The following is a 15,338-nucleotide window of genomic DNA, read 5'->3' as shown; positions in this document are numbered from 1 at the left end:
TAAAATCAAACTCATTCGCCGAATGTAAACAAACCATGTGATTACATAAACGCTTATCTATGGCATGGAACACCAAAATCCGATAAATAATTCTAAAAAATGTGTTTCTCTGGAAGAAAACCGGAGGTTTTCAGGATTTTTTAGAAATATCTGGATTTCTGGATATATCCAGAAGACTTTCATTATTAATTGGGTTCTAAAATCACTGAACCAGCCTGTGTGGGTTTTTGACAAGAAATAAGAATTATTCAGAGTTTTAGATACAACTGTGACATTCTATAGTGTAAAGAATTTTTTGTACATACGTTTGACTTATTTTGAGTAAATATTATTTTAAAACAAATGTACTGTGTGCAGTCCCTTTATTGTTCGATTTCATCATCAACAAGTCACAGACACCTACTGTAAAAGAATCCAAGCCCACATGTTCAAAACCCTGACAATCACCTTTCATCATTTGATTTTGACTGCAGCAACCTGATAACATGGTAGACTCTCCCTAAATTGTATTTTAGGCGTAACTGAGCTATTTTTGTTTTTATTGGTGAATTACTGCTGCTGGCTGCATACGTATGCCAGAGTGCAAGTATGAATTCAAAAGAGTAGCATAAAAAATAAACCTGTATTTTACATAGTGAGAGCATTCTCACCAACTACTGTATCTTATATAGTAATAGTACTGAAAGGGTTATAAACTCAAGAAAATAAAACTTGTATGATATTTTCCTCTACTGAAAATATATTTCTGATAGGTACTTACCTCTTCTCACATATATAGCTATTCTCTTTCAGTGCTGCCCTCTAAATAAAAAACTTTTTTTTGCATTCCACAAGTCTTGCACTCCCACATACCGCATGATTATTGTGCATATCGCAGGTAAATCATTTGGCAGCAACCCTCCACAAACAGGACTGCGACACGCCCTCCTGATGCATGTGACTCCTCTATTCGATTCTACTAAACTATCACTTTCAGTTTAGGCAGAAACGAAAGCACCAGTTTTCAGTGGAGAGGATGGGTGGGAAGTATAAGAGGAGGTAAGTACCTATCAGAAATATATTTTCAGTATAGAAAAATTATAGCTTCCGCTAAGCTACCTTAACTACTCTCACATATATAGCTAGAATCCCACACTGAAGAGGTGAATGGACCAGTATGAAGGATAAAAACAAGCACCCTTTAAAAGCATCCAATGAAAACCTTATACTGATGATTTTCTTAATAGAGAATCAAACTTGGGAGCAGGTATATTCTTTCCCCAGTGCCAAAAGAGGTGTCACACAACCAAAAGGAAGAAAAGATGTTTGGATTGAAATCCATACCACATTATATCATAATCTCAAATCTGTTGAAGAGAAGCTGTAGATGAATCCTCTACAGACAGTAATGTGGGAGGAAAGCAAATCTGGATGTGCTCCAAGGTGTAGAGTGGCTAGGGCATGATGAACTGTACGCGAAAGGTCAACTCCAGTCCAAAACCAAGCAAAATCAAAAATGTACGATCCATGGTAGGAGAAGAATCCACACTTCCTTCATCTGAAGTATAGTAGAACGTAAGTATATACTGTGTAACCCTTTCAAGACGGGTCACAGGAGAAAGGCCATGTCATTGTGTTTGTTGACTCGCATTCAAAATTTTATTGAACTATTTTATGAAATTATGTCAATAAGTTTGGTATCAAACTGTAGATTATAATTCAAATTTTAGAACTATACATTACTCAATTTAAAAGTAAATATTAAAAAACACAGATAAACATAGACTTTTTGTGTCACGTGGTATGTTGAATGCAGCACTGGTCAAATTAGACGTTTGTGACATCAAAATACTGAGTCTATAGTTTCATATGAATTAGAAACTCAAATTACAGATACTGCCAAGCTATAATATAAAATAAGAAGGTCTTATCTCTTCTATTTGCTAAGATATTGCTCACGTAATAAATCAAACACAATGGCACCCCACGCACCTCTTTCCGTTTTTGGAAATGGTCTCTTATATACACTTACTTCCATATATGATATGAATAACCAATCGGAAGCTTAAAATGTCCCCCTAGTGATTTTCTCAGCCTTTCTAATGTTCCTCCTGCCATTTCTTTTTTCTGAATCAAGATTTCAATGTGGTAGATTGTGTTTTTTTGTCTGCTTGAAATGTTCATATTTTTTTAGACCCAAATACAGCTTAGTTACTAAGCTTGATAATTTATAGTAGATTTCTATGATATTGATGTAGTAATTTATGATTTTTTAGTTATTCAAAAGTATATATATATAAAACCTAAATAAAAATGCTTCATATCCTCCACGTGCAAAATTGTTAAAGGCTTAGCAACCTGCGTCAAGCAGCAACTGAGTACAAAGGTCATAACTAGAAGAGATAATTGTTCTTTACATCGTTATTTAGTGTTCTATGTTTTAGGAAAACTAACTTTAAGAACTTATTTCAAAATAGCAATAATCTATATACATGCATAATGTATAATAATTGAAATGTGACTGTATTTTACAAAAAACTAGTCGACTAAAACACAGCCAAGATAAGTTACTTTGTACAGACCAAAGGTCACCTTTATGTTACTTGATAAGGTAACATGACTGCACACGAGCCCCAGCAGCTCGGAACTGGAAAGTGGCGAGGATTCTCATACACCACTAGAAAAACAAGGGGGATAAAACTCGGTGGAAAATCCAGAAGAATGCCAACACTGGAGACAGTGCAACACATGACCATGAAAGCCTATTTTGAAAAGCAGATCTCTACTAATTTCTTCAATCGAAGATATGGCAGGGAAGGGCAGCTATTTCCTTCTGCTTTACTCATGGAAGTCCATAGGTTAGTACGTTCTGGAATGGGCATATTAATGAAGCAAATATATTGCATGGGAAAAACCTACTAGTGATCTTGTGAAACACCCCATCTCAATAGGGATCCTGATGATAAAAAAGTGACATGCCGCTGAAAGAAATTAAAATGTATATAAAAAAGATAATTTATCCAGTCACAATCTCACTGAAGTTTGAACAATGGTAACAGGTGTGAGACGGGACCCTGAAAAAGAAGAAAAAGTCACCCAATGCAGATAGTGGGAATTGTACATATGAGAAGTAGTCCACATGTCCACTTGAAGAATTTCCTTCAACAGACAACAAAGGTAAGATGCCAGAGAAAAATTAAGGTGCCTGATCTGATGTGATGACACCTGGAACACATAGCAGGAAGAAGGACATAAAGAGGAAGAAGCCAATCAAATCAAAAGCTGAACCCAATAGGTAAATGTTGAAGGAGAAAGGTCAAGAACAGAAGAATGTTGCCAGTCGATGAAAAAAGCAGGAACGAAAACCATGGAAGGAAGCCTATCCGGATAAGATCAGGAATAAAGATGGGAGATGGAAGGAAAGGAAATTGGCAAGAAAGAAGATTTACCTTCACGAGCTGCCAAAGTCTTGTGAAGGAAAGATCAATCCAGATAAAGGAGAACATATGTGGAATGGTACAGAGTGCATGAGACATCAATGGCAAATATATCAGACAGGGTAACCCACGGGGTAACAGGAGTATGAAATAGGTCTTAAAAGACAAGTGAAACAAAGAACAGGAAGACAAAGGTAGAGTAGAGCAGTGAAGAACCACACTGACATCCCAATCCAGAAGCACTGTTCAATGATGAGGTCTATGAATTCAGAAGGAGTGCAACAAAAGGGAGAGGGTAAGGGAGGTAAACACAAAACGGTATCAGGAAGAATGGAAGGTGTGGGATAAGGCTGCTCAATAACCAGTGATGGGCAAGACCAAAGTCCCATGATCATAAGCCAAGTGAGGAAATCTGAAATATAAGAATGGTGGGTCAAGAAGGGGAAAATGAGACTCAAAGACCAACTGCAGAAGACATTCCACTTACACTGATAAACTGCCATTGAGAAAGGGTAAATTGAATGAGCTAAAGGACCTGATAAATGTATGTCGTGAAGATGAAGGGAAAGAAGGTCGGGATAAAATACTGGTGACTGAGGTTGACGTAGAAGGGATGGAGTGAGAGGAAGAGGCAACAGAGATGCAGTACTGAGTTGAAGTAGTAGAGGAAACCAGGATTGTGCCAGTCAGTAAGGAGCAATCAGAAGACTATGACATGGAGTGGAATGGATGATCAAAATCACCTGGGAAAGAAGACAGATGGGAGGATAAACATAAAGGCATCGGTCCATCCAATCCTAGCTGAATGCAACAACAGCTAGGGCTTGTGAATGAGGAACCAGACACCAAAAAAAGAGATAATTTGGTATTGAGGAAAGTGGCAAATGCATCCAGCTGAGAAGTACCCCACTGTGAGCCTAGCCATCGAAAAACCTGAAGATCAAGGAACCACTCCATGGGACAAATTTTATCCAGTCTGGAAAAAATATAGGAAGAAAGTGATCCAAAGCTCTTACCATCAAAAGCTCCAAGGTATAGATGTGGTAACACTGCTCAGTCCTATACCATTATCCAGCAGCCTTCTGCTGATCAACCCACACACTCTAACCATGTAGGGAAGCTTCGGTGAAGAGATGCAATTCCGGGCAAGGAGGAGGCAGCGGTACACCCAACAATGTGTGGACCTTATTCAACCACAAATGCAGATCATCAACAAGGGAAGGAAGAAGGGAAATGGGAGAATCCAAGGGATCCTGAGCAAGATTCCATTGGTTGTGCAAAGTCCACAGAAAAGACTGCATATGTACCCAACCCAAGGAAACAAGTGCTTCCTGAAAAGCACACATCCCCAAAAGTGATATAACCTCAAGAGCAGTAATAAAAGGAGCATCAAGAGCATGAAGAACTAAAAGCTTTATTGAATGGAGTCAAATAAGAGACTCCAACCATTATTAAATATGAGAAGGTTGGACCCAACTGAGATTGGAGTTGAAAAAGACCCCAAGTGGACAAGGTATTGGGTAAGGGGCAGGAAAGATTTTGTCAACTTGATAAACCAACCCATTCAAGCAGCTTTTGACAGAAGTAGATGAGTATAAGGTGAAGATTCTGTTTCAGAATGATCTAACAGAATCCAGTCCTCCAAGTAGTGTTGTAAGCACAACCCCCCCGAGTATTCATAAGTTGGGCAAATGCTTTGATTACCCAACAAAAGGCAAAGAGAACTGAAGCAAGCCCAAAGGGCAAGGTGCAAAACTGGTATACAACCCTGTGATGGACAAACCAAAAATAGCATCTGCACCAAGGAGAAATAGGTATTCGAAACATCTACTTTGGTCATTCACAATCTCAGAGAGAAAGCCCACCTTAGAGTGAGAAAGGACTACATTGGAAAATGGGGAAGGTCCAGAAATTGACTGAGGCAGAACAGATCAATCACAGGACTCCAGTCTGAAGTAAACACCTGGAAAAGGATTGCTGACAGTCTTAATAACTCTTTGTGATAGAAGAGTCTGTACTGCCTCTGACAGATGTTGGCTGGTAGTAGAATGCTGAGGTAACAGAAAGGATATATGTATGGGAGACAATGGGGATGAGGAAAGGAAGTGAATGACAAGTCCTTCTGACAAGACCTGAAGAACCCAAAATCGGAAGTGAATTCCCACCAGATGGGAACAAAAACATTGGTCAAACAAGTGGCCAGTGAACCAGAACTCACAGGATAGTCACCGGTACTGTTGGTGGCAAGGAGACCTGCATCAATAAACACAAGGCAATGTGGAGCCCCTAGTGGGAGGAATAGCTAAAGGATGGGAGGGTATCAGATGTGGAACTGGAACAAGGGATTGCAAGGGCCTAGGGTGAGACAAACAAGCAACCAAGGATGAAAAGGTTGAATGTTTCCTCACAAATTCCACATGTGATTTCAAAGTTTCAGGAATATTCTCCAAAATGGACCATTGGAGAAAAGGAGCTATCTACAAAAAACAAACAAACCTCGAACAAGACAGCATCTCTCCCAAGAAGTTCCCAACAGCAAAGAAACCATGTGTGAAGAGAGCTAAAAAGGACAATTGTGCCAACACAGAGGTAAGGTGGGAGAAGGTATCCCCCAAAAGTCCATCAGAAGATTGGTGGAGTGCCTCAGAAAGAAGGAACATGGTGGACAAGTACCACAGGGTAAGATGAAGGTGGGAAAATTGGGTCAGGGATAAATGAACATACTGGCTGCTGAGAATAAAAAAAGAGGTAATCTGCCAAATGGTAAGTCAAGGCAAACTGATCCGTGGCCCACAGAGAAACTGAGAAACAAAATGCTCAGCATTGACTCTGACATCAGGAAGAGGAGAGAAAACAAAATACTGGAAGGAAGGAGGTGTTATGTAATAAGGAAGTAATAAGGAAGGAGCAGGATTGTAAGAAATTGAGGAAATGGATAAAACAGAACAGACCTGAGAAATAATGTCTAAAAAAGGCTGAATTAGGCCAAGCAGATTCCACAGGATAAGCATGAGAAAGCACAGCATAATCAGAAAAAGGCTGTCAAAATCCTCGTCATCAAGAGCAGGTTCGGCAGGTTGAGATGGAAATTTAGTACTGTCAGGAGAAGAAGGTCAACTCAGATAATGTTCAATCTCCCGAAGAATTAAACTCAAAAATTCCTCACTCGAGTTCTCCCTACCTAAAGCCTGTGTAATTGTGCTGATAGCAGGTAGTAGAACCTCAAAAATGATAAAATTAACTTTGGTATTCTTCATAAAATGATGATAATTTGAAAATTATTCAAATAAAAATTAAGAATAACCAAGGGAAATTATCAATGAAAAATTTAAAAATTAAAACAGTAGTAAAAGATACAACTGATCTTTCCACGTTGCATGAGAAAATTAGAAAGAAAAATGTGTGACAACAGAACAATCAAAACACATCTTGACTATAGCACTGCCTAATGAGAAGTGATAGTTCAATAGAACCGAATAGAGGGAGTCACATGTAACAGGAGGGTGTGTCGTGCTCCTGTTGTTGGAGGGTTGTCACTTGATGATTTGCATGCAAGACACAGTTGAACCACAATAATCTTGTAGTACGTGGAAGTGCACAGCTTGTGGCATGTGAAAAAAAGTTTGCCTATAGAGGGCAGCACTGAACGAGAATAGCTATATATGTGAGAAAAGGTAGTGTACCATATTGGAATTCTGATTTATTAACTACATTTTTATGACAAGTTTAGTCATATACAATGAGAACAAAGTAGTTTACAAGTTTTGAATGTAACTTTCTCAAAAATCATTAGATATGCACTCAGATGTGCCTGTAGCAAGAAGGTCAAAAGGCTCTGTTGACTTACTTGGAAATATAAAATAAATACACACACACACATATATTACAAGAAGAGTCTTCAACATATTCTGACAAATGAAATAATTCTTAACTTTCTGTACCTATTTAAATTTATGAAAGTATCATTACTATCATAATTTCTTAACTGAAAGGTTTGGCTTTTAAACTTGAACTGATTTGTTAAAAGTTGCAAAATATATTTTAACTATAGCCGAAATGACATTAACAGTTAGAGTACCCAAATTATAAAACAATGCATTCTAATCTTTGTAAATAAAAACGTAAGAAAAGTATATTAAATTAGCTATACTCATTAACAGGTTGATTTTCAGTTTTGATCTAAGTAGGTAGCTTGCTCCAATGAGAAGTTAATATTAATACCTAAAATATACACAAAAATATTTTGTATAATGTTTTCAAGCAAACAAAAACAATTATCTTTAATCTCAGCTCACATGTATTATTGATTGTACTTTGTTCATGTACAGACAGTTCTGGTTTCACCAAATTTGAAGCTACACATATACCAAGTGTTAAAAATCAGTTACAATTACAATGCTGTTTGGTTTCTAGACTAATTTTTGAAGTTTCACAAAACATTCCCCAAAAACGTACAGTAAAAGTTTAGCATAAAAGTAATTCTCATTACTACATATAAAATATTCTTAAAATTAGCTACAATGTCAAAATCTTGAACACCTGTGAATACACCCTTAACCAGGAAAATTCATTGAAATATTACTGAACATATATATTATATATATATATATATATATATATACATAAATTTCTATTTGCCAAGGTTATCTGAAGTTCTTAAAAAAAGCAAATACAAACAGGTTTGTAATAAATCTATTGTTGCAACTACATCCAGTATAAGATTTTTATTAGCCTTATGTGCATGGGTGGGGTTCAAAGTGTGCATGTTATAACCTTTTCCAGAGTTACATTAAAAATTTAATGAAACAGTTTTATTATCAATTTCAAAAGGAAATATGTAAATAAATTCTCAGTTTTCACTTGTCTGTATCATAAGACACTTCTGTGCTCTGAATTTCTAATTTCAGATTTTCTTTCTACCCTTAAATGCATCTTCTAAGTTTCCTATAAATTACACATTTTTACTATAGGTATTCTCAAGTTAGAATGTAAATTTCTATCTTCCAAGCTTCTTGCTTTATTGAAATACTAACAAATAAGTGAAGCACACGTCAGCCCTCTCCTATCATATCCTATCTTTCAAAAAATGTCAATAATTCTCTCTGACATTTGCTGTTGGCTTACTTATAATCAACAGAAAGAGAAGATTCTACTGAGTTTTCTACGAGGCTAGATTATTCAGCCAACAGGTTTTGGAAAATTTGGTCTCAATTTCTTTTTTTTGCCATTGTCTAAATTCAGCTTTAAAGCTTAGTTAGACAGTAAAATTATAGCAGTTTTAGGATATCCTATGTTTTGTGCATAACAATATTTTGTTTTATAAACTGTGCATCTGAAATTTTAAAAAAATCATTTGTGAGACAATGCCAGCATTACAAAAAATGGATTAGTGGGCTGTTATGAGTAAAAAACAAGAAGACAAGATTCAGATGTAAGTACTAGGTTTCGTGTTTTTTACAAATACTTTATTTATTATTAAGTAACTCAAATGTAAAAATCATAAAATTATTATGCTAGACAAAAAAAATTTAAATGAAAAAACATTTTCAACAAGGAATACATGTAAGCTGTTCATCAATGATGTAAGAGAATACTCTCTTTACCGTAACTTAGTAGTTAGAGGCCTGAAACTGTTACCATAAAAAGTATAATTGTTTGTTACAATCTGCAGTCATTCTAAAAAAAAACAGTCCTGTTGAGTTAATTTCATATATTCAAACTTTTGCTACAGATGGTTTTGCTAAAGATAGTGTTAATGTAAAGAAAATAAAAGATGAGGTATAAAGTTTTATTAAAGAATAAGTTTTTGATATTCATTTAGGAGGTTTCAGAGGTTAAGTAAATGAACTATGAAAATGGTAAGATGAAAAAAAGCATTTTAAACATCAATACTCCAGTGAAACTGTTTTTGGCTTTTGTACTTTTCTTTTAAAATATTTCACACATGCTTGAAAACAGTTCTCCCTTTGAAATTTTCTAAAAAATAATGCTGCCACAAATCCAAACTCAGTTTTGGAGAATGTTAAAAATCAAAAGGATTTTATATTTTTTCAAAAATAAGAATGTTCTTAAGGAGGATCTGACAATTTTGATATGGTATGTTAACAGAATGTATTTGTGAATATTTTTTGTTACAGATATAAAATTTATTCTCCAGTATTACTACCATGGAGTTTTACCTGAAGTCCAACTTTAATCTTTTTTGTTAGTGCTCCCTCTGGGAAGATTGCCTGGACCTGAGGAACTACTGTAGAACTGACCATTCCTCCCTCTGGTCCTATAGCATGAACTTCTTGTCTTACACGTGTGATAATGGCAAAATACTGTGGAAAGTCTGTGGTCAAAATTTGGGTAATGCGGTTTGTGTTAAGATCCTGAAGGGCATTCAGTTCTACAAAACAAAGAAATTTTTTTTTAAAATCCTGAAACTAATATATCATAATATATCATAAGATTAAAAATAAATAATGATGTTTTTTGTGGTATAATTATAATGATTTCACTCAATGTTTGAGTTCTATAAACTATACAAATGAAGTTGATATTTGAGACGATGGTTTAAATTAATTTATGTCTTAGTGTACATGAAACTGTTTAAACTAACAAAATCTATTTATAGCACTTTATTTTGTTTTTTCTAAACACCATACTTGCTCAAAAAAATCCAAACCATTAACTTTTACAGTACATTACCTAACAGTGTACAAACTTACTCATAAAAATTTCAACAACAGTAGGTTTAACCCTCGCTCTACTGGCATCTTTTACTGTGCACGTCTTGAAGTTTTTTATTGAGTCACCTTCAAAATTAAATTAAACTACTTTTTCTTTATGTTATATCAATTAGTATAGCATAAGAATCCATATTTTTAGTTCTTAATTTCATAAGGCAATATTTTAAAAAATCTTGAATTTCCCCTAGTGTTACACACATGACACGTTTTCTCTAGGTATATTCTCTTCTCTATTTTATCCACCACCTCCCAGTAACGATGACATGAAATGTAAATTACTCACTATAAAATCATCATTGTTCACCCAAACCATAATTTTTATAGCCTTCAAATATAAAATCAGACCCCTCCTGCCACACCCACCTGTCATATATTTTCTTTTAGGATTTCTTGATAGTTCTCTCTTACTTTTAATACTATATTATTTATAACTAATAGAAAGCCAAGAATTTCATCTATCAGTGATCTATTATATTGTTTTCTGAGCAGAGAATTGTCAATTTCTCTTTTAGTACAAGCTTTGTTCTGACAGGAAACATATAAATTAGCTTGAATGAATTTGTAACGGCTCTTGTTACATAGTTAGAAAGCCAGAAAAATTGTGATAGTTTGGGGACCTTGTCTGCTTTTTGCATATTTAATTCTACATTCTTTAGTGCATTATTTAATTAAATAAAAATTATTTAGTGCACTACTACCATTAGTATAAAAAAAGTAGGCTGAAGTGTCATTGACAGTCGACAGGAAAAAAGAAGGGCCAGGTAAGTACTTTATTTCTTGTTTTTCATGTGTATTCTTTATTTATTATTACAAAAATAACTAAACTGTAAAACAGGAACCTCTTTAGGTTAGTTAAAATTAGATTAGGTAAAATAAATAATATTAACCCTATTGCCATGGATATCCTTTACTGTGCATGACACAAGATTTTAGTGTCTTACATTCAAAATTTTATAAAACTACTTTTTGTTTATGTTATACCAATTAGTATATAATCCATATTTTAATAGTATACAAGTTTTAAACTCTTAATTCTATATGGCAATATTTTAAAAAATCCTGAACTTCCCCTAGTGTGAATCATGTGATACATTTTCTCTAGGTATCTTCTCCATTTTATTTTATCCCTCCCAGTAACTATGAAATTAAGTGTAAATTACTCACTATAAAATCGTCATTGCAGAGACAAATCATAATTTTTATAGCCTTCAATTTTGTTTGGTTACAGAGCTATCAAATAGAAAATCAGACCCCTCCTGCCACATCCACCTGTCACATCCTCTCATTCAGGATTTGTTAATAGTTCTCTCTTATGTCTAATTATATATTGCCTATAAACAATAGAAAGCCAAGGTTTTCATCTATCAAATAAAGTATCATATTACATTGTGCTCTTAACACATAATCTTAATTTCACTTGTAGTACAGCTTCGTTCCCTCAGGAAAGGTAACAACTAGCTTGGATGAATTTGTAACAGCTCTTGTCGCATAGTTAGAAAGCCAGAAATAAAAATTATTCAGAGGATTACTACCATTAGTAGGGTCAAGTGTCATCGACAGCAATAAAAATGAAGATTCGAGTAAGTTCTTTATTTCTTGTTTATTCTTTGTGTATTATTATATAAGTAACTAAAATGTAAAAATAGGGGGTCTCTTTAGGTTATTTAAGTTATACTAGGTAAAATGAATAATAATAATATAATAAAAATATTTCTTGAGGCATGCAATCGAGCAGATTGGGGTGTAGCTAGTGGGTAAGGTAATTCGATAGCATAACATGAGATGCACATTTTTCAAGTGATTTACGATTTATAATGATGAGAACAGTTGTTAGAAATGGATCAAATGGAAATCAAAATGGGCAATAAAACAATAAAATTTAATTTTAAATTGATGTATACTGTTACGAGTTTAAAGCTACTTAGGATAAACCAATGAAGTTTCATGTTACAATTTAAAGTTATTCTAGAAAGAAAAAAGGGTAATATAGATTCATTTAGTTTTTTTTTTTGGTAGTTACAAGGTCGGTCAAATTCACCAATCTTGTATAAATTTAGTATAGTAAAGAAAACAGCAGATAAAACATAGTTTTACTGAAACAAACGTTTGAAATGTATTTAGGAGGTTTTAGAGATTATGCAAATAAAATTTGAGATTTTTGGGATGGAGAACAGTATATTTAATCATAACATGAAAATCACTTTGCACTCAGACTAGTAATGAAACAGAATCAATATATTCACAAAAAAAATCTTCAGTAGAAATACTTCATTAAAAAAAATCTGACTTTTTATTGTGTACAAAAGACTTGTAACAGTTCCCAAATGCATACCAAATTTTGTGAAGGTACAAATACTGTATAAAAAGTTACAGAATAAATACTTAACGAGTGCAAATGTGTATATGGGTTCATTATTTTATACTGAGCCCATTGCACAGCACAGGCTCGGTCCCCAGGACCAACCTGGTAACCATTTTGTGCTTGTTGTAGTTTTCATGCTATAACTTTTAAATTATTAAAAGAATGTTAATGAAATTTGGCAGATTATCAGTAAACACTAAAATGCTTTCATATGCAAAATATCAATTTTTTTATTAAGTCTTAAGGTTTGTAAAACAATATTTTTCTCATGTGTTTTTTTTTTCTTTTTGCATGTTACCTATCTATCATGCAAAGTAATTTTCATTTTAAGATTAAAAATACTTTAATGCATCAGAAAATTTTGGAATTTCACATGCAAAATCTTTATAATGTTCAGATTGTTATCAAATGTTTCTCAAATAAAAACTTTATATTTTATCTGTTATTTTAAGTAATTAATCTCTGTATGTGTTTGATAGATTTGCCTGATCTCACAACCACAATAAAAAAATTAGGAAATAAATATAAATTATGCCTCTTTCATTCTAGAATGAACACCAATTATAACACGAAAACATAAATGTTTAGACGAAACAGCTTAAATCTCATAACATTATAAATTTATATATATTTATTATTTTTATTATATTGACCTTTCACCCGTGCCTGGCTAACATTACAGAAGTTACAATGACACGGCTCACATGCACTCATGTTACTGTATCAAATAATATAAAGGTGACCTTTGGTCTGTACAAAATATCTTGGCTGTTTTTTAGTCGACTAGTATTTTGTAAAATATAGTCACATTTCAATTATTATACATTATATATGTATATAGATTATTGCTATTTGGAAATATGTTTCTAAAGTTATTTTTTCTAAAACATAGAACAGTAAATAAAGATGTAAAGCAAACAATTGTCTTCTAGTTACAACCTTTGTACTCAGTTGCTGCTTGACACAGGTTGCTAAGCCTTCAAAAATTTTGCACGTGGAGGATATGAAACAAAATATTTTTTTAGGTTTTATTTTCCATTTTTGGAAACAGTCCCTTATATACACTTACTTGTGTATATGACATGTGAATTACCAATCAAAAGCTCAGAATGTCCCCCTAGTGTCTTTCTCAGTCATTTTAATGGGCATGGTGACATTTCTTTCCTTTGAAACAATATTCGAACGAGGTAGGGTGTGTCTTTAGTCTGCTCGAAATTTCATATTTTTTTTTACAAAAATACATATTACTTACTAAGCTTGATAAATTATAGTGGGATTCTATGGTATTAATGTAGTAATTTATGATTTTTTAGCTACTCAAAATTATATGAGGTGAGCTGTGCCACTATGTTTGATTCAGTACCTGAGCAATATCTTAGCAAATTGAAAAAATAAAGAGGCTTTTATTATATATATATATATTCTAGCTTGTCAATATCAGTAATTTGAGTTTCTAATTCGTATGAGACTATAGACTTAGTATTTTGACTTCACAAACATCTAATTTGAACCAGTGCTGCATTCAACATACCATGTGACACACACAAAAATTGATGTTTATCTGTATTTTTAATATTTGCTTTTAAAATAAGATATTGAGTAATATATAGCACTAAAATTTGAATTATAATCTACAGTTTGATACCAAAGGTACTGACATAAATTCATGAAACAGTAGTTCAATAAAATTTTGAATGCAAGTCAACAAACAAGATGACATTGCCTTTCACCCGTGACCCGTCTCGAAAGGGTTAAAGTGAGTTTGATATCATTCTGAAATATTCAAGTATATCTCTTTAGAAATTGTAAGAACTTATTGCTAGGTTTCTAAAATAACCTAATAGAAAAGATCTTGATATTTACCTTCACCTTCGAAACTTTCATTCAAAACATCTTGCACTGCTTCTTCTGTTGCTTCAAGTGTGTGTTCTCGCCAGGCTTCTCCATTATCACTGCGTAAAATTGTTATCTCTCGCTCTTTTCTTCGAAGAGATGCAAAATGCGGAACCTCAATAATCACAGGCCTTAAAATATAAAGAATTTATATTTTACATGCATACAGCAAACAAGGCTATCAGAGTTTATACTTTATAACATAAAAACTTAGAAACTATACATTCAATACTTAATGTCCTTATCATGGTATAAAACATGATGTGTTTGGTTTAAATATTAGTGATTAATTTATATTTGTGAGTGAACATTCTTATTATTTGTAAGTTTTTTTTTATAATAAGAGTTAAAAGCAGACAATTGTAGAAAGTTTTGTTAATAACTAACTGGTGTCAAGAATATAGAAAGTGGCCAGATGACTATGTAATAAAAATATAAATAGCGTGAGATGAGTGGGAAGCAGTCAATAGACAACAATAAACAATTTCACCCAACTATATTCTCTTTTGCTATTATTTAAGTACCTCAAAGGTGATAGGCCTAACATTTAATATGTTAGAGTGAAACTAAAAGTATAAAAAATACAAGGATAATTTTATTCCGTCAAAGCGTAGTTCTAAAGTAATTTAATCAGCCTGAGTACACTTTGACAAAAGGAACAAAGAATCTTCAGATGAAAGAAGACCAAACGAATTACGGTAACTTGTGCCACAACTGTAAGTGTGGGTGAATCTCACACAGAATACTAGTACGATAGTAATATAGAGAAAATAGTTCGACTTGCCAACTGAAATTCTAAAGTAATTTAATAGGCCTAAGTGGAGTTTTGACGAAAAGAAAATAACTATATATATAAATAGTGTTTATGATATGCCTGTGTGAAGACTTTGTTGTACATACGTTTAACTTGTTGCAAATATACATATGTATATT

At 33.5% G+C, this 15,338-nt stretch overlaps 1 protein-coding gene across 10 annotated transcripts in view; it reads right to left on the bottom strand.

The window, feature by feature from the left end:
- LOC106463825 (ankyrin-2-like) overlaps positions 1-15,338 on the bottom strand; it is a 253,624-nt gene that overhangs the window by 163,614 nt on the left and 74,672 nt on the right. For all 10 annotated transcript variants that reach the window (XM_013923893.2, XM_013923894.2, XM_013923895.2 and 7 more), the window contains 2 exons: positions 14,376-14,536; positions 9,596-9,807 (listed from right to left, as the gene is read on the bottom strand). In XM_013923893.2, coding sequence (XP_013779347.1) covers positions 9,596-9,807; positions 14,376-14,536 — 373 coding nt within the window. The remainder of the gene's footprint in view (positions 1-9,595; positions 9,808-14,375; positions 14,537-15,338) is intronic.

This window comes from Limulus polyphemus, unplaced genomic scaffold (assembly GCF_000517525.1).
Source record: "Limulus polyphemus unplaced genomic scaffold, Limulus_polyphemus-2.1.2 Scaffold1493, whole genome shotgun sequence".
NCBI classification, from domain to species: domain Eukaryota; kingdom Metazoa; phylum Arthropoda; class Merostomata; order Xiphosura; family Limulidae; genus Limulus; species Limulus polyphemus.
Note: the sequence above shows the minus strand (reverse complement) of the source record. Positions and strands in the feature narration are given on the sequence as shown.